Genomic DNA, 27,500 nt, shown 5'->3' with positions numbered 1-27,500 from the left:
TACTCTTACACAAATGCTTGTTTAGCTATTGTTGAAAAGCATATTTTGAAAATCTGAGATGACAGTGTTGTTAACAAAAGTCTAAGCTAGAGAGCAAATATATTTATTTCATTTCATTTGCGATTTTCATGAATAGTTAACGTTGCGTTATGCTAATGAGCTTGAGGCTATAAATAGAATCCCGGAACCTTGGATTGCTCGACGCAAGAAGTTAAATCGTCCAACGTATCCCAGAGAGCATCTGTACAGCAGCTCAACCAACTGTCACTCAGAGGAAGAAAAGATTTATAGTGGGTCTTTCATTTCTTCAAAGTTGTGGCACTTTTCCCCATCCTTTCAACCTCCTCCCGCCACTCTGACTCTCCCTCCGACCCTTCACCCCTCTGCCCCTCAGACTCTCCCTCCGCCACTCCGACTCTCCCCCGACCCTCAGACTCTCCCTTCGACCCTCAGACTCTCCCTCCGACCCTCAGACTCTCTGTCCCTTAAATCTTACTGAAGACCACTGTTACTGAAGACCACTGTTACTGAAGACCACTGTTACTGAAGACCACTGTTACTCTAGACCACTGTTACTGAAGACCACTGTTACTGAAGGCCACTGTTACTGAAGACCACTGTTACTCTAGACTACTGTTACTGAAGACCACTGTTACTGAAGACCACTGTTACTGAAGACCACTGTTACTGAAGACCACTGTTACTGAAGACCACTGTTACTGAAGGCCACTGTTACTGAAGGCCACTGTTACAGAAGATCCTATCCCCTTGATAGTGCACTGCTTTAGACCAGAGCCCTATAGTACCATCTAGGACCCAGCCACTCTGTCTGTACAACACACATTCAGACCTGTTGAGGTAACAACAGCTGCTCTGTTCTCCCTGCCAACCTGCTCTGAGCGAGACAGACGCCACATGGGACAATGCTTATTAATGAATGTGATCTTAGACTGATAATACACATGCGTTTGGAGGGGGAAGAGAGAGGAGGGGGAAGGAGAGAGGAGGAGGAAGGAGAGAGGAGGAGGAAGGAGAGAAGGAGACAAGGGATAGAGGAGGAGAAAGGAGAGTAGGAGGGATGGAGACAGGAGGAGGAAGTAGAGAGGAGGAGAAAGGAGAGCGGAGGGGAGGAGGAAGGAGAGAGGAGGAGAAAGGAGAGTAGAAGGGATGGAGAGAGGAGGTGGAAGGAGAGAGGAGGAGGAAGGAGAGATGAGGGGGAAGGGTAGAGGAGGAGGAAGGAGAGAGGAGGAGAAAGGAGAGAGGAGGAGAGAAGGGAGAGAGGAGGGGAAAGGAGAGAGTGGGGGAGGAAGGAGAGAAGGGAGAGAGGAGGAGGAAGGAGAGAAGAGGAGAAAGGAGAGAGGAGGAGAAAAGGAGAGAGGGGAGGAGGAAGGAGATAAGGGAGAGAGGAGGAGGAAGGAGAGAAGAGGAGAAAGGAGAGAGGAGGAGAAAGGAGAGAGGAGGAGAGAAGGGAGAGAGGAGGGGAAAGGAGAGAGGAGAGGAAAGGAGAGAGAAGGAGAAAGGAGAGTAGGAGGGATGGAGAGAGGAGGAGGAAGTAGAGAGGAGGAGAAAGGAGAGCGGAGGGGAGGAGGAAGGAGAGAGGAGGAGAAAGGAGAGTAGAAGGGATGGAGAGAGGAGGTGGAAGTAGAGAGGAGGAGGAAGGAGAGGGGAGGAGGAAGGAGAGAGGAGGAGAAAGGAGAGTAGAAGGGATGGAGAGAGGAGGTGGAAAGAGAGAGGAGGAGGAAGGAGAGATGAGGGGGAAGGAGAGAGGAGGAGAAAGGAGAGGAGGAGAGAAGGGAGAGAGGAGGGGAAAGGAGAGAGAAGAGGAAAGGAGAGAGGGGGAAATGAGAGAGGAGGAGGGAGAGGAGGAGAAAGGAGAGAGGAGGAGGAAGGAGAGGGGAGGGGAGGGAGGAAGGAGAGAGGAGGAGAAAGGAGAGAGGAGGAGAGAAGGGAGAGAGGAGGGATGGAGAGAGGAGGAGGAAGTAGAGAGGAGGGAGGAAGTAGAGAGGAGGAGGAAGGAGGAGGGGAGGGGGGGAGGAAGGAGAGAGGAGGAGAAAGGAGAGTAGAAGGGATGGAGAGAGGAGGTGGAAGGAGAGAGGAGGAGGAAGGAGAGAGGAGGGGGAAGGGGAGAGGAGGGGGAAGGAGAGCGGAGGGGGAAGGAGAGGAGGGGGAAGGAGAGGAGGGGGCAGGAGAGAGGAGGAGGAAGGAGAGAGGAGGGGGAAGGAGAGAGGAGGGGAATGAGAGAGGAGGAGGAAGGAGAGAGGAGGAGGAAGGAGGGGGAAGGAGAGAGGAGGGGGAATGAGAGAGGAGGAGGAAGGAGAGAGGAGGAGGAAGGAGGAGAGGAGGGGGAAGGAGAGGATGAGGAAGGAGAGAGGAGGAGGAAGGAGAGAGGAGGAGGAAGGAGAGGAGGGGGAAGGAGAGAGGAGGGGGAATGAATGAGGAGGAGGAAGGAGAGAGGAGGAGGAAGGAGAGAGGAGGAGGGAGAGGAGGAGAAAGGAGAGAGGAGGAGGAAGGAGAGAGGAGGGGAAATGAGAGAGGAGGAGGAAGGAGAGGAGGGGGAAGGAGAGAGGAGTGGGAATGAGAGAGGAGGAGGAAGGAGAGAGGAGGAGGAAGGAGAGGAGGGGGAAGGAGAGAGGAGGGGGAATGAGAGAGGAGGAGGAAGGAGAGAGGAGGAGGGAGAGGAGGAGAAAGGAGAGAGGAGGAGGAAGGAGAGAGGAGGGGAAATGAAAGAGGAGGAGGAAGGAGAGGAGGGGGAAAGAGAGAGGAGGAGGAAGGAGAGAGCAAGGGGAAGGAGAGAGGAGGAGGAAGGAGAGAGGAGGGAGGTAAAGATAAGAGAAGGGACTCCAGTGAAAGACAATCTGCATTCAGTTCTCCTTCCCCCTCCTCTCCTTCCTATCTCCTTCCCCCTCCTCTCCTTCCTATCTCCTTCTCATCTCCCCTCTTCTTCGTCTCTTCTTTCTCCGCTGATCAAAGGTAAGGCTCTCTCTATGGGCCCACATTGATTTAGACTCTCCATTCCAATTCTCTCTGTACCCCTCCACCCATTTCACACACACACACACACACACACACACACACACACACACACACACACACACACACACACACACACACACACACACACACACACACACACACACCTCTCCCACCCCTCCAACCCCATCAGTCCCCGTTTCATTCTCCCAGCCCCATTTCATATGGTAATTAAAAGTCCAGGCCACTTATGGAGAGAGAGAGAGAGTAAGAGCCTGATAAAAAACACAGTAATTGTTGCCGAAACCAAAAGTGGAGATGGCCTCTAGTTGCCTGGAGATTTCTTTAAAGGCAGAAGGAAAAGGTCAAGGATAGACAGGGGATGGAGAGAGAGAGAGAAGAAAGGTAGAGAGAGAGAAGAAAGGTAGAGAGAGAGAAGAAAGGTAGAGAGAGAGAAGAAAGATAGAGAGAGAGAAGAAAGGTAGACAGAGAGAAGAAAGACAGAGAGAGAAGAAAGGCAGAGAGAGAGAAGAAAGGTAGAGAGAGAGAAGAAAGATAGAGAGAGAGAAGAAAGGTAGAGAGAGCGAGGAGAAAGGTAGAGAGAGAGAGGAGAAAGGTAGAGAGAGAGAGAGACAGAGAGAGAGAGAGTGAGAAAGGTAGAGAGAGAGAAGAAAGGTAGAGAGAGAGAAGAAAGGTAGAGAGAGAGAGACAGAGAGAGAGAGAGTGAGAAAGGTAGAGAGAGAGAGGAGAAAGGTAGAGAGAGAGAGACAGAGAGAGAGAGAGTGAGAAAGGTAGAGAGAGAGAAGAAAGGTAGAGAGAGAGAAGAAAGGTAGAGAGAGAAGAAAGATAGAGAGAGAGAAGAAAGTTAGAGAGAGAGAAGAAAGGTAGAGAGAGAGAGAGACAGAGAGAGAGAGAAAAGGTAGAGAGAGAGAGAGGAGAAAGGTAGAGAGAGAGAGACAGAGAGAGAGAGAGAGAGAGAAAGGTAGAGAGAGAGAGAGAATTAGGATCTGTATAAAAATAGTTATAGAACCCATTGCCCTTTATGGTTGTGAGGTCTGGGGTCCGCTCAGCAACCAAGAATTCACAAAATGGGACAAACACCAAATTGAGACTCTGAATGAAGAAATCTACAAAAGTGTCCTCTGTGTACAACATAACACACAAAATAATGCATGCAGAGCAGAATTAGGCCAATACCTGCTAATTATCAAAATCCAGAAAAGAGCCATTATATTCTACAACCACCGAAAAGGAAGCGATTCCCAAACCTTCTATAACAAAGCCATCACATACAGAGAGATGGATCTGGTGATGAGTCCCCTAAGCAAGCTGGTCCTGGGGCTCTGTTCACAAACACAGACACACCCCAGACTAGATGTCGACTGATTAATCGGAATGGCCGATTATTTAGGGCCGATTTCAAGTTTTCATAACAAATATGTATTTTTGGACACCGATTTGGCCTATTTTTTATTTTTTATTAAGAACACATTCTTACTTTCAATGACGGCCTTGGAACGGTGGGTTAACTGCCTCGTTCAGGGGCAGAACGACAGATTTTCACCTTGTCAGTTCGGGGGATCCAATCTTGCAGTCTTACAGTAAATTAGTCCAACACTCTAACCACCTGATTACATTGCACTCCACGAGGAGACTGCCTGTTACGCAAATGCAGTAAGCCAAGGTAAGTTGCTAGCTAGCATTAAACATATCTTATAATAAACAATCAATCATAATCACTAGTTAACTACACATGGTTGATGATATTACTAGTTTATCTAGCGTGTCCCTCGTTGCATATAATCGATGCAGTGCGTATCGTTGCTCCAATGTGTACCTAACCATGAATATCAATGCCTTTCTTAAAATCAATACACAGAAGTATATATTTTTAAACCTGCATATTTAGCTAAAATAAATCCAGGTTAGCAGGCAATGTGAAATTGTGTCACTTCTCTTGCATTCATTGCATGCAGAGTCAGTGTATATGCAACAGTTTGGGCAGCCTGGCTCATTGCGAACTAATTTGCCAGAATTTTACATAATTATGACATAACATTGAACAGGTTGTACAATGTAACAGGAATATTTAGACTTATGGATGCCACCCGTTAGATAAAATACAGAACGGTTCCGTATTTCACAGAAAGAATAAACGTCTTGTTTTCGAGATGATAGTTTCCGGATTCGACCATATTAATGACCAAAGGCTCGTATTTCTGTGTGTTATTATGTTATAACTAAGTGTATGATGTGATAGAGCAGTCTGCCTGAGCGGTGGTAGGCAGCAGCAGGCTCGTAAGCATTCATTCAAACAGCACTTTCCCGCGTTTGCCAGCAACTGTTTATGACTTCAAGCCTATCAACTCCAGAGATGAGGCTGGTGTAACTGATGTGAAGTGGCTAGCTAGTTAGCGGGGTGCGCGCTAATAGCGTTTAAAATGTCACTCGCTCTGAGACTTGGGAGTGGTTGTTCCCCTTGCTCTGCATGGGTAACGCTGCTTCGAGGGTGGCTGTTGTCGTTGTGTCTCTGGTTCGAGCCCAGGTAGGAGCGAGGAGAGGGACGGAAGCTATACTGTTACACTGGCATTCAATAGTCAAAGGTATATGAAATTCAAATGGTATAGAGAGAAATAGTCCTATAATAACTACAACCTAAAACTTCTTACCTGGGAATACTGAAGTCTCATGTTAAAAGGAACCACCAGCATTCATATGTTCTCATGTTCTGAGCAAGGGACTGAAACGTTAGCTTTCTTACATAGCACATATTGCACTTTTACTTTCTTCTCCAACACTTTGTTTTTGGATTATTTAAACCAAATTGAACATGTTTCATTATTTATTTGAGGCTAAATAGATTTTATTGATGTATTATATTAAGGTAAAAAATAAGTGTTCATTCAGTATTGTTGTAATTGTCATTATAACAAATACATTATTTTTTAAATCGGCCGATTAATCGGTATCAGCTTTTTTTGGTCCTCCAATAATCGGTATCGGTATCGGCGTTGAAAAATCATAATCGGTGTCACGCCCTGGTCGTAATATATTGTGTTTGTCTTCATTTATTTGGTCAGGCCAGGGTGTGACATGGGTTTATTGTGGTGTGTTTTGTCTTGGGGTTTTGTGGGGTGTTGGGTGTGTGGCTTAGTGGGGTTATCTAGCAAAGTCTATGTCTGGAGTGGTTCTCAATCAGAGGCAGGTGTTTATCGTTGTCTCTGATTGGGAACCATATTTAGGCAGCCATATTCTTTGAGTATTTCGTGGGTGATTGTTCCTGTCTCTGTGTTTGTTGTCACCAGATAGGCTGTATAGGTTTTCACGTTCCGTTTGTTGTTTTTGTATTGTTCGTTTTTTCATCGTCATTAAACATGTCTCAAAAATACCACGCTGCATTTTGGTCCGACTCTCTTCCACCAGACGAAAGCAGTTACAGAATCACCCACCACAACAGGACCAAGCGGCGTGGTAACAGGCAACAGCAACAGCAGGAGCAACAAAGACAGGAATGGACATGGGAGGACGAATTGGACGGAGAAGGACCCTGGGCTCAGCCTGGAGAATATTGCCGCCCCAAAGAAGAACTGGAGGCGGTGAAAGCGGAGAGGCGCCGGTATGAGGAGGCAGCACGGCGACGCGGAAGGAAGCCTGAGAGTCAGCCCCAAAAATTTCTTGGGGGGGGCTCAGGGAGAGTGTGGCAGAGTCAGGAGTCAGACCTGAGCCAACTCTCCCTGTTTATCGTGAGGAGCCAAGGAGGAGACCAGAACCAGAGCCGGTGTTGGAGGTGAGCGAAGCAGAGACTGTGAAGGAGTTAATGGGGAAATTGGAGGAGAGAGAAATGAGGGAGTTGCTGTGTTGGTGCTTTTTGCATGGAATTCGCCCGACGGAGCGTGTCGGGGATTTGATGGCACCTGGGTCAGCGCTCCATACTCGTCCTGAGGTGAGTGTTAGTCGGCTGGTGAAGTTTGTGCCAGCCTCACACATCAGGCCTCCTGTTCACATCCCTAGCCTTGCACGTCCTGTGCCAGCACTGCCTCAAGATCTCCAGTACGCCTTCACGGTCTAGCCCATCCTGTGCCACCTCCACACACCAGCCCTCCGGTGGCATCTCCCCGCACCAGGCTTCCTGTGCATGTCCCCAGTACCACCAATGCCAGCACCACGCATCAGGCCTACAGTGCGCCTCGCCTCTCCAGCGCTGCCGGAGCCTTCCTCCTCTCCTGCGCTGCCGGAGTCTCCCGCCTGTTCAGCGCTGCCAGAGCCTTCCTCCTCTACAGCGCTGCTGGGTTCTCCCGCCTGTTCAGCGCTGCCCGAGCCTTCCTCCTCTCCTGCGCTGCCGGAGTCTCCCGCCTGTTCAGCGCTGCCAGAGCCTTCCTCCTCTCCTGCGCTGCCGGAGTCTCCCGCCTGTTCAGCGCTGCCAGAGCCTTCCTCCTCTACAGCGCTGCTGGGTTCTCCTGCCTCTTCAGCGCAGCCAGAGCTGCCAGCCTGCATGGAGCAGCCAGAGCTGCCAGTCTGCATGGAGCAGCCAGAGCTGCCAGTCTGCATGGAGCAGCCAGAGCTGCCAGTCTGCATGGAGCAGCCAGAGCTGCCAGTCTGCAAGGAGCTGCCAGTCTACAAGGAGCTGCCAGTCTGCAAGGAGCTGCCAGTCTGCAAGGAGCTGCCAGTCTGCAAGGAGCTGCCAGTCTGCAAGGAGCCGCCAGAGCTGCCAGTCTGCAAGAAGCCGCCAGAGCTGTCAGTCTACATGGAGCAGCCAGAGCCGCCAGTCAGCATGGAGCAGCCAGAGCCGCCAGTCAGCATGGAGCAGCCAGATCCGTCAGTCTGCCAGGATCCGCCAGTCAGCCAGACTCTTCCAGATCCGCCAGTCAGCCAGAATCTTCCAGATCCGCCAGTCAGCCAGACTCTTCCAGAACCACCAGTCAACCAGACTATTCCAGATCCGCCAGTCAGCCAGGATCTGACAGAACTGCCAGCCAGCCAGGATCTGCCGGATCCAACTACCTGCCTGAGCTTCCTCTCAGTGCTGGGCTTCCCCTCAGTGCTGAGCTTCCTCTCAGTGCTGAGCTTCCCCTCAGTCCCGAGCTTCCCCCCAGTCCGGAGCTTCCCCTCAGTCCGGAGCTTCCCCTCAGTCCCGAGCTTCCCCTCAGTCCCGAGCTTCCCCTCAGTCCCGAGCTGCCCCTCAGTCCCGAGCTGCCCCTCAGTCCCGAGCTGCCCCTCAGTCCCGAGCTGCCCCTCAGTCCCGAGCTGCCCCTCAGTCCCGAGCTGCCCCTCAGTCCCGAGCTGCCCCTTAGTTCAGTGGGGTTCTGGGTGAGGACTACTAGGCCATGGTCGGCGTCGAGGGTGGACTATCATAGGACGCGAGGAGGAAGGATTAAGACATTAATAGAGTGGGGTCCACGTCCCGCGCCGGAGCCGCCACCATGGACAGACGCCCACCCGGACCCTCCCCTATTGTTTTGATGTGCATCCAGGAGTCCGCACCTTAGGGGGGGGTTCTGTCACGCCCTGGTCGTAATATATTGTGTTTGTCTTCATTTATTTGGTCAGGCCAGGGTGTGACATGGGTTTATTGTGGTGTGTTTTGTCTTGGGGTTTTGTGGGGTGTTGGGTGTGTGGCTTAGTGGGGTTATCTAGCAAAGTCTATGGCTGTCTGGAGTGGTTCTCAATCAGAGTCAGGTGATTATCGTTGTCTCTGATTGGGAACCATATTTAGGCAGCCATATTCTTTGAGTGTTTCGTGGGTGATTGTTCCTGTCTCTGTGTTTGTTGTCACCAGATAGGCTGTATAGGTTTTCACGTTCCGTTTGTTGTTTTTGTATTGTTCGTTTTTTCATCGTCATTAAACATGTCTCAAAAATACCACGCTGCATTTTGGTCCGACTCTCTTCCACCAGACGAAAGCCGTTACAATCGGTCGACCTCTACCCAGGACAGCAACACAATTAGACCCAACCAAATCATGAGAAAACAAAAAGAAAATTACTTGACACATTAGATAGAATTAACAAAAAAACTGAGCAAACTGGAATGCTATTTGGCCCTAAACAGAGAGTACACAGCGGCAGAATACCTGACAAGTGTGACTGACCCAAACTTAAGGAAAGCTTTGACTATGTACAGACTCAGTGAGCATAGCCTTGCTATTGAGAAAGGCCACTTTAGGCAGACCTGGCTCTCAAGAGAGGACAGGCTATGTGCTCACTGCCCACAAATTGAAATGGAAACTGAGCTGCACTTCATAACTTCCTGCCAAATGTATGACCATATTAGAGACACATATTTTGCTCAGATTGCACAGACCCACAAAGAATTACCACAGTGTGTAATCACAGCAGCACGATTTGTGACCTATTGCCACAACAAAAGGTCAACCAGTGAAGAGCAACTAACTAAATAAACTAACTAAATAACTACCAACTAACTAACTAACTAAATACAACCCATATTTATGTGTATTTATTTTCCATTTTGTACTTTAACTATTTGCACATCATTACACCACTGTATATACTGTAACATAATATGACATATGAAATGTCTTTATTCTTTTGCAAACTTTGTGAGTGTAATATTTACTGTTCATTTTTTATTGTTAATTTCACTTTTGTTATTATCTATTTCACTTGCGTTGGCAATGTTAACATGTTTACCATGCCAATAAATCCTTAAATTGAATTAAGAGAAAGAGAGCGAGAGAGAGAAAGAGAGAGCGAGAGAGAGAGAGAGAGAAAGAGAAAGAGAGAGAGAGAGAGAGAAGAAAGGTAGTGAGAAGAGAGGCTCATTCCTATTGGAAAAAAAGAGCTTCTTTAATTTCGACCAGGCAGCAGCGATGGTAGAGGAGGGAGAAGATCGACTCACAGAGACTGGAGGTTCCTGAGGTTCTGAAGGGCTTCGCCCGGAACCCGTCGTAGCTGGTTGTTCTGAAGCATCCTGCATGGGAATATAAAACGCAAGAGATCGTCAGGGCAGTGGGAAGAAAACATGGCGCACCTGATGGCTCTCTATGACTTAGACAACATCTATCAGAGAGGTGACACTGACACAGAACACAGGCCCTTTAAAATATATCAGAGAGAGGTGACACAGAACACAGGCCCTTTAAAATATATCAGAGAGAGGTGACACTGACACAGAACACAGACCCTTTAAAATATATCAGAGAGAGGGGACACTGAACACAGAACACAGACCCTTTAAAATATATCAGAGAGAGGGGACACTGACACAGAACACAGGCCCTTTAAAATATATCAGAGAGAGGGGACACTGAACACAGAACACAGACCCTTTAAAATATATCAGAGAGAGGTGACACTGACACAGAACACAGGCCCTTTAAAATATATCAGAGAGAGGGGACACTGACACAGAACACAGACCCTTTAAAATATATCAGAGAGAGGTGACACTGACACAGAACACAGACCCTTTAAAATATATCAGAGAGAGGGGACACTGACACAGAACACAGAGGTGACAGAACGGTTGTAGGGTAGACTGTGTATTTATAAAGTCTGTAGACTGTGTATTTATATAGCCTGTAGCTGTAGGGTAGACTGTGTATTTATATAGTCTGTAGACTGTGTATTTATATAGCCTGTAGCTGTAGGGTAGACTGTGTATTTAGTCCTGTGTGGCTCAGTCGGTAGAGCATGGCGCTTGCAACGCCAAGCGTCGTGGGTTCGTTTCCCGCTAGGGCCACCCATATGTAAAAGTAGTGGCCCCAGCCAACTTGTAAGTCGCTTTGGACAAAAGCGTCTGCTAAATGGGATATATTATTATTATTATATATATTTATATAGCCTGTAGCTGTAGGGTAGACTGTGTATTTATATAGCCTGTCGACTGTGTATTTATATAGCCTGTAGCTGTAGGGTAGACTGTGTATTTATATAGCCTGTAGCTGTAGGGTAGACTGTGTATTTATATAGTCTGTAGACTGTGTATTTATATAGTCTGTAGCTGTAGGGTAGACTGTGTATGTATATAGTCTGTAGACTGTGTATTTATATAGTCTGTAGCTGTAGGGTAGACTGTGTATGTATATAGCCTGTAGACTGTGTATTTATATAGCCTGTAGCTGTAGGGTAGACTGTGTATTTACAGTGCCTTGCGAAAGTATTCGGCCCCCTTGAACTTTGCGACCTTTTGCCACATTTCAGGCTTCAAACATAAAGATATAAAACTGTATTTTTTTGTGAAGAATCAACAACAAGTGGGACACAATCATGAAGTGGAATGACATTTATTGGATAAAGTCCAGACCTGAATCCAATCGAGAATCTGTGGAAAGAACTGAAAACTGCTGTTCACAAATGCTCTCCATCCAACCTCACTGAGCTCCAGCTGTTTTGCAAGGAGGAATGGGAAAAAATTTCAGTCTCTCGATGTGCAAAACTGATAGAGACATACCCCAAGCAACTTACAGCTGTAATCGCAGCAAAAGGTGGCGCTACAAAGTATTAACTTAAGGGGCCTGAATAATTTTGCACGCCCAATTTTTCAGTTTTTGATTTGTTAAAAAAGTTTGAAATATTCAATAAATGTCGTTCAACTTCATGATTGTGTCCCACTTGTTGTTGATTCTTCACAAAACAATACAGTTTTATATCTTTATGTTTGAAGCCTGAAATGTGGCAAAAGCTCGCAAAGTTCCAGGGGGCCGAATACTTTCGCAAGGCACTGTGTATGAGTGGACAGTAATCTTAGTGTCAGAGTACTGAGGCAGAACTAACACAGCATAGGCCTACTGTAATGTGTGTCATCATTCAAATGAAATACAATAGAATACAATAGACTACAATAGAATACAATAGACTACAATATAATACAATAGACTACAATATAATACAATAGACTACAATAGACTACAATAGAATACAATATAATACAATTGACTACAATAGAATACAATAGAATTCAATAGAATACAATATACTACAATAGAATACAATATACTATCCTAACACACACAGATCATACAGAATACTCTGCTACGGTGTAGTGTTAACGCAGCCAAATCTGGACCACATATGGACCACACCCACTGGTGACAGGGTTACGAATCCCACCTCAGCCCCTACTCTCTGTCCCCCTCAATATCTGTCAATTCAATTAATTTCAATTCAATTCAATTCAAGGGCTTTATTGGCATGGGAAACATGACAAATCAAGTGAAATAGATATTAAACAAAAAATAAATCAAATATATATCTGTCTCTCTCTAGCTTATGACTGTCACTGTCCATCCACAAATAAAATACTTATATAGGTATAAATTCTAACGTACAAATATCCTATCGCTGATCCCTGAGGAAACAACATCTCTGGACTGTGTTCGTACATAATCTAATCTCCTGTCTGTACATGAACAAACTGGGTGTTAAATCTTCACCCAGAGTTCCGTAGTCTGTCAAGCCACAGATGAGGAACACACAGACAGGATCACAGGCAGCAGAACATCGGATGTGGACATTGCCCAAACATGTTGGAATTCAGGCTAAGAGGCAGATGTGTACTCAACTCTCTCTCTCTCTCTCTCTTTCCCAGTCTCTCTCTCTCTCTCTTTCCCAGTCTCTCTCTCTCTCTCTCTTTCCCAGTCTCTCTCTCTCTCTCTCTCTCTCTCTCTCTCTCTCTCTCTCTCTCTCTCTCTCCCAGTCCCTCTCTCCCTCTTTCTCTCCCAGTCTCTCTCTCTCTCTCCCAGTCCCTCTCTCCCTCTTTCTCTCCCAGTCTCCCTCTCTCTCTCTCCCAGTCTCCCTCTCTCTCTCTCTCTGTCTGTCTCTCTCTCTCTCTCTCTCCCTCCCAGTCCCTCTCTCTCTCTCCCTCCCAGTCCCTCTCTCCCTCTTTCTCTCCCAGTCTCCTCTCTGTCCCAGTCTCCCTCTCTTCTCTCTCTCCCAGTCTCCCTCTCTCTCTCTCTCTCTCTCTCTCTCTCTCTCTCTCTCTCTCTCCCTCCCAGTCCCTCTCTCTCCTCTCCCAGTCCCTCTCTCCCTCTTTCTCTCCCAGTCTCCCTCTCTCTCTCCCAGTCTCCCTCTCTTTAGTCTCTCTCTCTCTCTCTCTCTCTCTCTCTCTCTCTCTCTCTCTCTCTCCCTCCCAGTCCCTCTCTCTCTCTCCCTCCCAGTCCCTCTCTCCCTCTTTCTCTCCCAGTCTCCCTCTCTCTCTCTCCCAGTCTCCCTCTCTCTCTCTCTCTCTCTCTCTCTCCCTCCCAGTCCCTCTCTCTCTCTCCCTCTCTCCCTCTTTCTCTCCCAGTCTCCCTCTCTCTCTCTCTCTCTCTCTCTCTCCCAGTCTCCCTCTCTCTCTCTCTCTCTCCCTCTCTCTCTCCCAGTCTCCCTCTCTCTCTCTCTCTCTCTCTCCCCAGTCTCCCTATATCTCTCTCTAGACCCCAGTCTTCTATAGTCTGTAGCTCTTTCCCAGTCTCTCTCTCTCTCTTTTCCCAGTCTCCTCTCTCTCTCTCTCTTCTCTCCTCCCAGTCTCTCTCTCTCTCTTCCCAGTCCCTCTCCTCTTTCTCTCCATGTCCCCCTCTCTCTCTCTTCTCCCAGTCCCTCTCTCTCTCCCTCCCAGTCTCTCTCTCTCTATATAGCTCTAGCTCCAGTGTCCCTCTTTCTCTCTCTCTCTCTCCCAGTCCCCCTCTCTCTGTCCCAGTCTCCCTCTCTCTCTCTCTCCCTCTCTCTCTCTCCCAGTCTCCCTATAGCTCTCTCTCTATTTCCCAGTCCCCTCTCTCTCTCTCTCTCTCCAGTCTCCCTCTCTCTCCCAGTCTCCCTCTCTCTCTCCCAGTCTCCTCTCTCTCTCTCTCCTCTCTCTCTCCCAGTCTCCCAGTCTCCACTCTCTCTCTCTCTCTCTCTCTCTCCTCTCCAATCTCTGTCTCTCCCAGTCTCCTCTCTCTCTCTCCCTCTCCCTCTCTCTCTCCCAGTCTCCCTCTCTCTGATCAGTCTCCCTCTCTCTCCCAGTCTCTCTCTCTCTCTCTCTCTCTCTCTCCTCTCCCAGTCTCCCTCTCTCTCTCTCAACTCTCTCTCTCTCCACTTGTCTCTCCCAGTCTCTCTCTCTCTCTCACTCTCTCTCTCCCAGTCTCTCTCCCAGTCTCCCTCTCTCTCTCTCTCCAGTCTCCCTCTCTCTCTCTCTCTCTCTCGTCTCTCTTCTCCCCAGTCTCCCTCTCTCTCTCTCTCTCTCTCTCTCCCAGTCTCTCTCCCAGTCTCCCTCTCTCTCCCTCCTCTCTCTCTCCCTCTCTCTCTCCCAGTCTCCCTCTCTCTCAGTCTCTCCCAGTCTCCCTCTCTCTCTCTCTCTCTCTCTCCTCTCTCTCTCCCAGTCTCCCTCTCTATCTCTCTCTCTCTCTCCCAGTCTCTCTCCTCTCTCTCTCAGATCTCTCTCTCTCTCTCTCTCTCTCTCTCTCTCTCTCTCTCTCTCCCAGTCTCCCACTCTCCACTCCCACTCTCCCAGTCTCCCTCTCTCCCAGTCTCCCTCTCTCTCTCCCAGTCTCCCTCTCTCTCTCTCCCCTACTCTCTCTCTCCCAGTCTCTCTCTCTCCTCTCTCTCCCAGTCTCCTCTCTCTCTCTCTCTCTCTCCCAGTCTCCCTCTCTCTCTCTCTCTCTCTCTCAGTCTCCCTCTCTCTCTCTCTCTCTCTCTCTCCTCTCTCTCTTCTCTCTCTCTCTCCCAGTCTCCCTCTCTCTCTCTCTCTCTCTCTCTCTCTCTCTCTCTCTCTCTCTCTCTCTCTCTCTCTCTCTCTCTCTCCCTCTCTCTCTCTCTCCCAGTCTCCCTCTCTCTCTCTCCCCCCAGTCTCCCTCTCTCTCTCTCTCTCTCTCTCTCCCTCTCTCTCTCTCTCTTCTCTCCCAGTCTCTCTCTCTCTCTCTCTCTCTCTCTCTCTCTCTCTCCAGTCTCTCTCTCTCTCTCTCTCTCTCTCTCCAGTCTCTCTCTCTCTCTCCCCAGTCTCTCTCTCTCTCTCTCCCAGTCTCTCTCTCTCCCTCTCTCTCTCTCTCTCTCCCAGTCTCTCTCTCTCTCTCTCTCTCTCTCCCTCTCTCTCCCAGTCTCCCTCTCTCTCCCAGTCTCCCTCTCTCTCTCTCTCTCTCTCTCTCTCTCTCTCCCAGTCTCCCAGTCTCTCCTCTCCCTCTCTCCCAGTCTCCCTCTCTCTCTCTCTCTCTCTCTTTCTCCCAGTCTCTCTCTCTCTCTCTCTCTCCCAGTCTCCCTCTCTCTCTCTCGCTCTCTCTCTCTCTCTCTCTCTCCCCAGTCTCTCTCTCTCTCCCCTCTCCCCAGTCTCCCTCTCTCTCTCTCCCAGTCTCCCTCTCTCTCTCTCTCTCCCTCTCTCTCCCAGTCTCCCTCTCTCTCTCTCTCTCTCCCTCTCTCTCTCCCAGTCTCCCAGTCTCTCTCTCTCTCCCAATCTCCCTCTCTCTCTCTCTCCCAGTCTCCCTCTCTCTCTCTCCCAGTCTCCCTCTCTCTCTCTCTCTCTCTCTCCCAGTCCCTCTCTCTCCCAATCTCCCTCTCTCTCTCCCTCTCCCTCCCAGTCCCTCTCTCTCTCTCCCAGTCTCTCTCTCTCCCAGTCTCTCTCCTCTCCCCAGTCTCTCTCTCTCCCAGTCTCTCTCTCCCCAGTCTCTCCCTCTCTCCCAGTCTTTCTCTCTCCAGTCTCTCTCTCTCCCCCAGTCTCTCTCTCTCTCCCAGTCTCTCTCTCTCTCCCAGTCTCTCTCTCTCTCTCCCCAGTCTCTCTCTCTCTCTCTCCCCAGTCTCTCTCTCTCTCCCAGTCTCTCTCTCTCTCTCTCTCCCAGTCCCTCTCTCTCTCCCAGTCCCTCTCTCTCTCCCCAGTCTCTCTCTCTCTCTCTCTCTCCCAGTCCCTCTCTCTCTCTCTCCCAGTCCCTCTCTCTCTCCCAGTCTCTCTCTCTCTCTCTCTCTCTCCCAGTCCCTCTCTCTCTCTCCCAGTCCCTCTCTCTCTCCCTCTCTCTCTCTCCCAGTCCCTCTCTCTCTCCCAGTCCCTCCCTCTCTCCCAGTCTCTCTCTCTCCCCTGTTTGAGCGAGCTGCGAATGTAAACAAACAAATAACTTAATGAGCTCATCTGATTGGCTGTGAAAGTGTGTCACATTCCTCTATCTGACCACTAAGACCTCTTCTCCCCAGATGTCCAGAATAAAACTCTTCTTGACAACAGTCATAAGAAGCCTTCCTCGGACAACGGTAGGGTAGCATGTGTACCCACAATGCCAAGGAGAAAGGCTAATGAAACAAATGGTTTTATAGAACCAAACATCTCTATACCTATGAAGAGAAGACCAGACCAGCTGCTATACCTAATATTCGTTTTAAGGGATAAAATATGTGAATATACATCAACTGTTATATTCAATAAATCTGTCCTGTTCTTCTTTATAACTACACATTTTCTTTCTTTCTTTCTTCTTCTTCCGATTGATAAACTACACGTCCAAAGGTATGTGGACACTTGCTCGTCGAACATCTCATTCTAAGCACATTAATATGGAGTTGGTCCCCCCTCTTTGCTGCTACAACAGCCTCCACTCTTCTGGGAAGAGTTTTCACTAGTTGTTGGAACATTGCTGTGGGGGGGGGGGACTTGCTTCCATCCAGACACAAGAGCATTAGTGAGGATGGGCACTGATGTTGGGCGGTTTGGCCTGACTCGCAGTCAGCGTTCCAATTCATCCCAAAAGTGTTCGATGGGGTTGAGGTCAGGGCTCTGTGCAGGCCAGTCATGTTCTTCCACACCGATCGACAAGCCATTTCTGTATGAACCTTGCTTTGTGCACGGGGGCAATGTCATGCTGAAACAGGAAAGGGCCTCCCCAAATCTGTTGCCACAAAGTTGGAAGCACAGAATTGTCTAGAATGTCATTGTATGCTGTAGAGTGAAGATTTCCCTTCACTGGAAGTAAGGGGCCTAGCCTGAACCTTGAAAAACAGCCCCAGACCATTATTCCTCCTCCACCAATCTTTACAGCTGGCACTATGCATTCGGACAGGTAGCGTTCTCCTGGCATCCACCAAAACCAGATTTGTCTGTCGGACTGCCATATGGAGAACCGTGATTCATCCCTCCAGAGAAAGCGTTTCCACTGCTCAAGAGTCCAATGGTGGTGAGCTTTAGACCACTCCAGACGACGCTTGACAATGCGCATGGTGATCTTAGGCTTGTATGTGGCTGCTCTGCCATGGAAACCCATTTCATGAAGCTCCAGACAAACAGTTCTTGTGCTGACGTTGCTTCCAGAGGCAGTTTGGAACTCGGTAGTGAGTGTTGCAACCGAGGACACACGGTTTTTATGCGCTATGTGCTTCAGAACTCTGCGGTCCCATTCTGTGAGCTTGTGTGGCCTACCACTTCACGGCTGAACCGTTGTTGCTCCTAGACGTTTCCACTTCACGATAACAGCATTAACATTTGACCCGTGGGCAGCACTAGCAGGTCAGAAATTTGACGAACTGACTTCTTGGAAAGGTGGCATCCTATGACGGTGCCACGTTGAAAGTCACCGAGCTCTTCAGTGAGGCCATTCTACTGCCAATGTTTGTCTATGGAGATTGCATGACTGTGTGCTCGATTTCATACACCAGTCAGCAACGGATGTGGGGTGAAATAGCAGAATCCACTAATTTGAAGGGTGTCCACATACATTTGTATATATAGTGTATGTGTTGCTTGACGAACATCCTGTATCTAAGTTACACAAAACGGGAAATCCTTTGCAGTGCTTCTCTTGCTACAAAATCTCTTTGAAGTCTTCAAACGGGAAGAAGGAGAGAAGGTTGTATAGACGGAGGAAAAGACCCCGGCCCAGAGAGACTTACGTCAGACCAGATTCTCTCTCTTGTGACAAATGACATGGCGCTGAAATATGGTCCAATATTCCTGCCGTGCTTTCATCAAAAAAACACAAAACAAACGGTCCGTTTCACAGGAAATGTACTCTTTTACCAAGCTCACTTACCTCGGACATTTGTTCTACATGTCACAAACAGGTTTGTATTTACTTTTATGAGATCCGCACCGCCGGCCCAGATGTTTCTGGTACAGGGTAATAAATTAAAACCCTGCCTGTAGCCTCAACATGTGTATTTAGGTATAAAACTCTACAAATGTAGGGACTGTTAGTGATTATCCCTAGGATTCATATCAAAGAGGTGTTCCTTTATGAATCTACGTGGAGACGCACCACAACAAAGAGTTCAGTAAGAGTTTTCCAATGGATCAACGGTCTCAGATGTTAGGAGGGTCCCAGGAGAACTATCTCAACAACAGACAGGTTTCAAACAGGTTTATTTCATTATTACAGTCTAGTCGGCAAAAACACACAGATAAACTGTCAGCAACTGTAAAAGTTTGACATGTCAAGAACTTGTCAGAGAGAGAGACAGAGACAAAGAGAGAGACAGAGAGTGAGAGAGAGAGTGAGAGAGAGCTGGGTAGCACTAACATGTTGATGGAGATGTATTCTCCCTCCTTTCATCCCTCTTCCCAGATCTCCCTCCTTTCATCCCTCTTCCCAGATCTCCCTCCTTTCATCCCTCTTCCCAGATCTCCCTCCTTTCATCCCTCATCCCCAGATCTCCCTCCTTTCATCCCTCTTCCCAGATCTCCCTCCTTTCATCCCTCTTCCCAGATCTCCCTCCTTTCATCCCTCTTCCCTGATCTCCCTCCTTTCATCCCTCTTCCCAGATCTCCCTCCTTTCATCCCCTGATCTCCCTCCCTTCATCCCTCTTCCCAGATCTCCCTCCTTTCATCCCTCTTCCCAGATCTCCCTCCCTTCATCCCTCTTCCCAGATCTCCCTCCTTTCATCCCTCTTCCCAGATCTCCCTCCTTTCATCCCTCTTCCCAGATCTCCCTCCTTTCATCCCTCTTCCCAGATCTCCCTCCTCTCCCTCCCTTCATCCCTCTTCCCAGATCTCCCTCCCTTCATCCCTCTTCCCAGATCTCCCTCCCTTCATCCCTCTTCCCAGATCTCCCTCCTTTCATCCCTCTTCCCCAGATCTCCCTCCTTTCATCCCTCTTCCCAGACCTCCCTCCTTTCATCCCCAGATCTCCCTCCCTTCATCCCTCTTCCCTGATCTCCCTCCTTTCATCCCTCTTCCCAGATCTCCCTCCTTTCATCCCTCTTCCCTGATCTCCCTCCCTTCATCCCTCTTCCCTGATCTCCCTCCTTTCATCCCTCTTCCCAGATCTCCCTCCTTTCATCCCTCTTCCCCAGATCTCCCTCCCTTCATCCCTCTTCCCAGATCTCCCTCCTTTCATCCCTCTTCCCTGATCTCCCTCCTTTCACCCCTCTTCCCTGATCTCCCTCCCTTCATCCCTCTTCCCAGATCTCCCTCCTTTCATCCCTCTTCCCCAGATCTCCCTCCCTTCATCCCTCTTCCCAGATCTCCCTCCTTTCATCCCTCTTCCCAGATCTCCCTCCCTTCATCCCTCTTCCCTGATCTCCCTCCCTTCATCCCTCTTCCCAGATCTCCCTCCTTTCATCCCTCTTCCCTGATCTCCCTCCTTTCATCCCCAGATCTCCCTCCTTTCATCCCTCTTCCCCAGATCTCCCTCCTTTCATCCCTCTTCCCTGATCTCCCTCCCTTCATCCCTCTTCCCTGATCTCCCTCCCTTCATCCCTCTTCCCTGATCTCCCTCCTTTCATCCCCAGATCTCCCTCCTTTCATCCCTCTTCCCTGATCTCCCTCCCTTCATCCCTCTTCACTGATCTCCCTCCCTTCATCCCTCTTCCCTGATCTCCCTCCTTTCATCCCCAGATCTCCCTCCTTTCATCCCTCTTCCCCAGATCTCCCTCCCTTCATCCCTCTTCCCTGATCTCCCTCCCTTCATCCCTCTTCCCAGATCTCCCTCCTTTCATCCCTCATCCCCAGATCTCCCTCCCTTCATCCCTCATCCCAGATCTCCCTCCTTTCATCCCCAGATCTCCCTCCCTTCATCCCTCTTCCCAGATCTCCCTCCCTTCATCCCTCTTCCCAGATCTCCCTCCCTTCATCCCTCTTCCCAGATCTCCCTCCCTTCATCCCTCTTCCCAGACCTCCCTCCTTCCCAGAACTCCCTCCTTCCCAGACCTCCCTCCTTCCCAGATCTCCCTCCTTCCTAGACCTCCCTCCTTCCCAGATCTCCCTCCTTCCTAGACCTCCCTCCTTCCCAGACCTCCCTCCTTCCCAGAACTCCCTCCTTCCCTAGACCTCCCTCCTTCCCAGAACTCCCTCCTTCCTAGACCTCCCTCCTTCCCAGAACTCCCTCCTTCCTAGACCTCCCTCCTTCCCAGATCTCCCTCCTTCCTAGACCTCCCTCCTTCCCAGACCTCCCTCCTTCCCAGAACTCCCTCCTTCCTAGACCTCCCTCCTTCCCAGAACTCCCTCCTTCCTAGACCTCCCTCCTTCCCAGACCTCCCTCCTTCCCAGATCTCCCTCCTTCCCAGATCTCCCTCCTTCCCAGATCTCCCTCCTTCCCAGATCTCCCTCCTTCCCAGATCTCCCTCCTTCCCAGATCTCCCTCCTTCCCAGATCTCCCTCCTTCCCAGACCTCCCTCCTTCCCAGATCTCCCTCCATCCTTCCCAGATCTCCCTCCTTTTAAACCCCCTCCTTCCCAGATCTCCCTCCTTCCCAGATCTCCCTCCTTCCCAGATCTCCCTCCTTCCCAGATCTCCCTCCTTCCCAGATCTCCCTCCTTCCCAGACCTCCCTCCTTCCCAGAACCCCTCCTTCCCAGAACTCCCTCCTTCCCAGATCTCCCTCCTTCCCAGATCTCCCTCCTTCCCAGATATCCCTCCTTCCCAGATCTCCATCCTTCCCAGATCTCCCTCCTTCCCAGACCTCCCTCCTTCCCAGATCTCCCTCCTTCCCAGACCTCCCTCCTTCCCAGATCTCCCTCCTTCCCAGATATCCCTCCTTTTCATCCCTTCATCTCCAGAATACCTTGAGGTTTCATGAAACAAGTGTGAAGCATGAAGCTGAAACTTCCTGAAGCTCCTATCTGCTGTAGGTAGAACTGGGCTTTGTTCCTAAATGCACCCTATCCTCTATATAGTGCGCTACCTAGGGAATAGGGTGCCGTTTAGGATACGTCGAAGGCCTTACAGGGCGATCCATCCACAAAGCACTTCTCAGGCAATTTTCTCAAAGTGGCAAAATTGCTTTCCAATACTTCCCTACGACCAACCCCTTTTAACACCAATTACTATAAATTACCAGCACATTTTCATAATTAAAGATTCCTGTGAATCATCTGATCCCTGTCCAAGGCTCTTTCTGGGGACGCTGAGAGGGAGCAGGAGAAACAACGACCTCCAGGTCAACTCACAGTAAAAACACTTCTGCTGCGAAAACAGAGATAATCACCTCTGGTTTGACATGGAGACACAGAGAGAGAGAGAGAGAGAGAGAGAGAGAGAGAGAGAGAGAGAGAGAGAAAGAGTGAGAGAGAGAGAGAAAGAGTGAGAGAGAGACAGGGAGAGAGAGAGAGACAGGGAGAGAGAGAGAGAGAGAGACAGGGGGAGAGGTGGAGAGACATGAGAGGAGGGGTTTACTTACAGTACTTTGAGATTGAAGAGGCCGTAGAACGCTCCTTTGGGAATGTGCGTCAAATCGTTGCCTGCAAGACGTCTGTGAAGAGGAGAAGGGAACACAAAGAAGACAGATGAAATTTTGCGTTTTGATGTTTCTTTCTTGTCATGTGGAGCTCATTTTGCAGTGAAACAACGAAGATAGATAGATGAGAGATTCTATCAGGTTCCAGGGGATTCACTGGAGGGGGATTGTAGGGTCCAATGACGATGACATTGAATCTCTGTCCAGCTCTTCCTCCTCATCTCTTCATCATCTGCTACTCATATAACAGGATGTCTCTGTTCCAAATTATTCTCTATTCCCTATATAGTGCACTACTTTAGACCAGAGCCCTATTCCCTATATAGTGCACTACTTTGGACCAGAGCCCTACTCCCTATATAGTGCACTATTTTAGACCAGAGCCCTATTCGCTATATAGTGCACTACCATTGCCCAGGGCCCTACTCCCTATATAGTGCACTACTTTAGACCAGAGCCCTATTCCTTATATAGTGCACTACTTTAGACCAGAGCCCTATTCCCTATGTAGTGCACTATATAGGGAATAGGGTGCCATTTGGTCCCATCCATGTGAAGCCAATCTGTCAACGCTTGGCTCTCTGCAATGGAGGAATGCACCAGATATACATATTCAATTGATATTTACATGACAAATATACCAGACAAACTCAACAGGAGATGGGAAGATAGCAGTAGTTATGCAAACTTTGATTTCTTTCTACAAAGGGATCTGCTTGAATCAACCTTCCAGGCATGTATCCATGCCAATACAGATGCTCGGTCTCAGAACCCCGGTGTTCATGGGAAATCAAATCCAAGTCTTCAGAACGGGGAAGAGACATCGGGCACCAACAAGACGGTTTCAACATCATCTGCCAACGATGAAAGCCAAACATCTCGATAAAATCTGGCATTGGTTTGGCGACATCAACACAAGGTGCCCATCTGCAGGACAATCAACATGTGTTAAATCTATCACAACATGAGTTAGACTGTTTCTACATTGACAATCTGTTCAGTATTGTAATCAACATGTTACCATCCACACAGCACCATCCACACAGCACCATCCACACAGCACCATCCACACAGCACCATCCACACAGCACCATCTACACAGCCCCATCCACACAGCACCATCTACACAGCACCATCCACACAGCACCATCCACACAGCACCATCTACACAGCACCATCCACACAGCACCATCTACACAGCCCCATGCACACAGCCCCATCCACACAGCATCATCCACACAGCACCATCCACACAGCACCATCCACACAGCACCATCTACACAGCACCATCCACACAGCACCATCTACACAGCCCCATCCACACAGCACCATCCACACAGCACCATCTACACAGCCCCATCCACACAGCACCATCCACACAGCACCATCCACACAGCACCATCCACACAGCACCATCTACACAGCACCATCCACACAGCACCATCTACACAGCACCATCTACACAGCACCATCCACACAGCACCACAGCACCATCCACACAGCACCATCCACACAGCACCATCTACACAGCACCATCTACACAGCACCATCCACAGAGAAATAAAGCTGTCTGACTGAACATGAAGTCTATCACTGTACTGCCACGGTCTTCTATCAATACTGTGGGTCATATACCCCATAGTGAGCGCCACATTCCATAGAGAGCACCATATTCCACAGCACCAGCACCATATTCCATAGAGAGCACGCACGCCTCCAACTCAATCATCAAGTTTGCGGACGACACAACAGTGGTAGGCTTGATTACCAACAACGACGAGACGGCCTACAGGGAGGAGGTGAGGGCCCTCGGAGTGTGGTGTCAGGAAAATAACCAACAAAACTAAGGAGATGATTGTGGACTTCAGGAAACAGCAGAGGGAACACCCCCCTATCCACATCGATGGAACAGTAGTGGAGAGAGTAGCAAGTTTTAAGTTCCTCGGCATACACATCACAGACAAACTGAATTGGTCCACTCACACAGACAGCATCGTGAAGAAGGCGCAGCAGCGCCTCTTCAACCTCAGGAGGCTGAAGAAATTCGGCTTGTCACCAAAAGCACTCACAAACTTCTACAGAGGCACAATCGAGAGCATCCTGGCGGGCTGTATCACCGCCTGGTACGGCAACTGCTCCGCCCTCAACCGTAAGGCTCTCCAGAGGGTAGTGAGGTCTGCACAACGCATCATCGGGGGCAAACTACCTGCCCTCCAGGACACCTACACCACCCGATGTTACAGGAAGGCCATAAAGATCATCAAGGACATCAACCACCCGAGCCACTGCCTGTTCACCCCGCTATCATCCAGAAGGTGAGGTCAGTACAGGTGCATCAAAGCTGGGACCAAGAGACTGAAAAACAGCTTCTATCTCAAGGCCATCAGACTGTTAAACAGCCACCACTAACATTGAGGGGCTGCTGCCTACACACTGACACTGACTCAACTCCAGCCACTTTAATAATGGGAATTGATGGGAAATGTTGTAAATATATCACTAGCCACTTTAAAAAATGCTACCTTATATAATGTTACTTACCCTACATTATTCATCTCATATGCATACCTATATACTGTACTCTATATCATCAACTGCATCCTTATGTAATACATGTATCACTAGCCACTTTAACTATGCCACTTTGTTTACATACTCATCTCACATGTATATACTGTACTCGATACCATCTACTGTATCTTGCCTATGCTGCTCTGTACCATCACTCATTCATATATCCTTATGTACATATTCTTTATCCCCTTACACTGTGTATAAGAAAGTAGATTAGGAATTGTTAGTTAGTGTTGGTTATTACTGCATTGTCGGAACTAGAAGCACAAGCATTTCGCTACACTCGCATTAACATCTGCTAACCATGTGTATGTGACAAATAAAATTTGATTTGATTTGATTCACCATAGAGAGCACCATATTCACCATAGAGAGCACCATATTCCACAGCACCAGCACCATATTCACCATAGAGAGCACCATATTCACCATAGAGAGCACCATATTCACCATAGAGAGCACCATATTCACCATAGAGAGCACCATATTCACCATAGAGAGCACCATATTCACCATAGAGAGCACCATATTCCACAGCACCAGCACCATATTCACCATAGAGAGCACCATGTTCACCATAGAGAGCACCATATTCACCATAGAGAGCACCATATTCACCATAGAGAGCACCATATTCACCATAGAGAGCACCATATTCCACAGCACCAGCACCATATTCACCATAGAGAGCACCATATTCCATAGAGATCACCATATTCACCATAGAGAGCACCATATTCCATAGAGAGCACCATATTCCACAGCACCAGCACCATATTCCATAGAGAGCACCATATTCACCATAGAGAGCACCATATTCACCATAGAGAGCACCATATTCCATAGAGAGCACCATATTCACCATAGAGAGCACCATATTCACCATAGAGAGCACCATATTCACCATAGAGAGCACCATATTCACCATAGAGAGCACCATATTCACCATAGAGAGCACCATATTCCACAGCACCAGCACCATATTCCATAGAGAGCACCATATTCACCATAGAGAGCACCATATTCACCATAGAGAGCACCATATTCCATAGAGAGCACCATATTCACCATAGAGAGCACCATATTCCACAGCACCAGCACCATATTCACCATAGAGAGCACCATATTCACCATAGAGAGCACCATATTCACCATAGAGAGCACCATATTCCACAGCACCAGCACCATATTCACCATAGAGAGCACCATATTCACCATAGAGAGCACCATATTCCACAGCACCAGCACCATATTCACCATAGAGAGCACCATATTCACCATAGAGAGCACCATATTCACCATAGAGAGCACCATATTCACCATAGAGAGCACCATATTCACCATAGAGAGCACCATATTCACCATAGAGAGCACCATATTCACCATAGAGAGCACCATATTCACCATAGAGAGCACCATATTCACCATAGAGAGCACCATATTCACCATAGAGAGCACCATATTCACCATAGAGAAAAGCTTTGCAATGGGAAGAAAAAGAGTTGAGGTCGTCCCTCCTCATTTCAGTCCGTTTGGTTTCATTGATGCCCGGTGATACTGTGTCTCAGAGACGGGACGGGCACAGCACCAACGCCAGCGACAACTACCCCAACATTCCTCACGCCTGCGGGAATCAGGTCGGGAGGGAGGTCAGGGATCCATAAATACCCAATGTGCACCTTCCTGTGTTCTGTCACAGGGGTGCTGTTTCTGACGGGGCGGCGCTGAATATCGGCCTACGCTGGGAAAGACACGGGCCCCCCGACCACTGCCCTGTGAATCAGACCACTCAGAGTGTGTGTGTGTGTGTGTGTGTGTGTGTGTGTGTGTGTGTGTGTGTGTGTGTGTGTGTGTGTGTGTGTGTGTGTGTGTGTGTGTGTGTTGTGTTTGTGTGTGTGGTGTGTGTGCTACGGGATTGCCAACAGACTGGAACAGCACCTAGCATCATGTTCTGGGCTTCAAAGTCGGGGTCAGGCTGAGTCCAGTTGGCGAGGGTGGCAGAGAGATGAATCGCCCTGGCAACGCACACATCTCAGTAAAACACCATGTACCTGCTGCCTCCCTCCCTGTCTGTCTGTCTGACCCAGCATTAACCTCCCTGTCTGTCTGTCTGTCTGTCTGACCCAGCATTAACCTCCCTGTCTGTCTGTCTGTCTGACCCAGCATTAACATCCCTGTCTGTCTGTCTGTCTGACCCAGCATTTAACCTCCCTGTCTGTCTTGTCTGTCTGTCTGACCCAGCATTAACCTGTCTGTCTGTCTGTCTGTCTGTCCCAGCATTAACCTCCCTGACTGTCTGTCTGACACAGCATTAACCTCCCTCCCTGTCTGTCTGTCTGCTGTCTGAGACCTGGGACCACTGGGTTCTCTCTGTGTTCTGAGACCTGGGACTACTGGGTTCTCTCTGTGTTCTGAGATCTGGGACCACTGGGTTCTCTCTGTGTTCTGAGACCTGGGACCACTGGGTTCTCTCTGTGGTCTGAGACCTGGGACTACTGGGTTCTCTCTGTGTTCTGAGACCTGGGACCACTGGGTTCTCTCTGTGGTCTGAGACCTGAGACCACTGGGTTCTCTCTGTGGTCTGAGACCTGAGACCACTGGGTTCTCTCTGTGTTCTGAGACCTGGGACTACTGGGTTCTCTCTGTGTTCTGAGACCTGGGACTACTGGGTTCTCTCTGTGTTCTGAGACCTGAGACCACTGGGTTCTCTCTGTGGTCTGAGACCTGAGACCACTGGGTTCTCTCTGTGTTCTGAGACCTGGGACCACTGGGTTCTCTCTGTGTTCTGAGACCTGGGACCACTGGGTTCTCTCTGTGTTCTGAGACCTGGGACCACTGGGTTCTCTCTGTTCTGAGACCTGGGACCACTGGGTTCTCTCTGTGGTCTGAGACCTGGGACCACTCGGTTCTCTCTGTGGTCTGAGACCTGAGACCACTGGGTTCTCTCTGTGTTCTTGTCACAGGAACCATAGCAAGAGATGGCAAACTGAGGGCAAATTGTCAACCTCTCTCACGTATTGAAGACTAGATCAAAATGGACGCCATGACCCCAAAATTTGATGGATTTGATTGGACGCTCTGGCTAGGAGACCCTTATGCGATTACATCTTTGTTCAATTAGCAATGATTTGGGGGTGAAATGTCATTATTGTTCAACGGTAATCACTCATTTTGTCATCACTCATTTTGTCATCAATTCCATGTGGGTGACATCATGCGATTTTCAGAACACAAGCCGATACGATGGAATTCAACCTTTCAACGAGGGGTCAGAGTGCAGACTGACGGACCAAATACTGCACATACATGAGACTCTTGACATGGGACTGAGTGGGCTAGCATGTACACACACACCATATACACACACACACACACACACAATATACACAACCCATACACA

At 49.0% G+C, this 27,500-nt stretch overlaps 1 protein-coding gene across 1 annotated transcript in view; it reads right to left on the bottom strand.

Annotated features, from left to right (window-relative positions):
• LOC135536899 (leucine-rich repeat-containing G-protein coupled receptor 5A-like) overlaps positions 1 to 27,500 on the bottom strand; it is a 326,763-nt gene that overhangs the window by 92,038 nt on the left and 207,225 nt on the right. Inside the window, exons 3-4 of the mRNA XM_064963121.1 lie at positions 21,470 to 21,541; positions 9,829 to 9,900 (exon numbers count right to left, since the gene is read on the bottom strand). Of these exons, the coding sequence (XP_064819193.1) occupies positions 9,829 to 9,900; positions 21,470 to 21,541 (144 nt within the window). The remainder of the gene's footprint in view (positions 1 to 9,828; positions 9,901 to 21,469; positions 21,542 to 27,500) is intronic.

This window comes from Oncorhynchus masou, unplaced genomic scaffold (genome assembly GCF_036934945.1).
Source record: "Oncorhynchus masou masou isolate Uvic2021 unplaced genomic scaffold, UVic_Omas_1.1 unplaced_scaffold_681, whole genome shotgun sequence".
NCBI lineage: Eukaryota > Metazoa > Chordata > Actinopteri > Salmoniformes > Salmonidae > Oncorhynchus > Oncorhynchus masou.
Note: the sequence above shows the minus strand (reverse complement) of the source record. Positions and strands in the feature narration are given on the sequence as shown.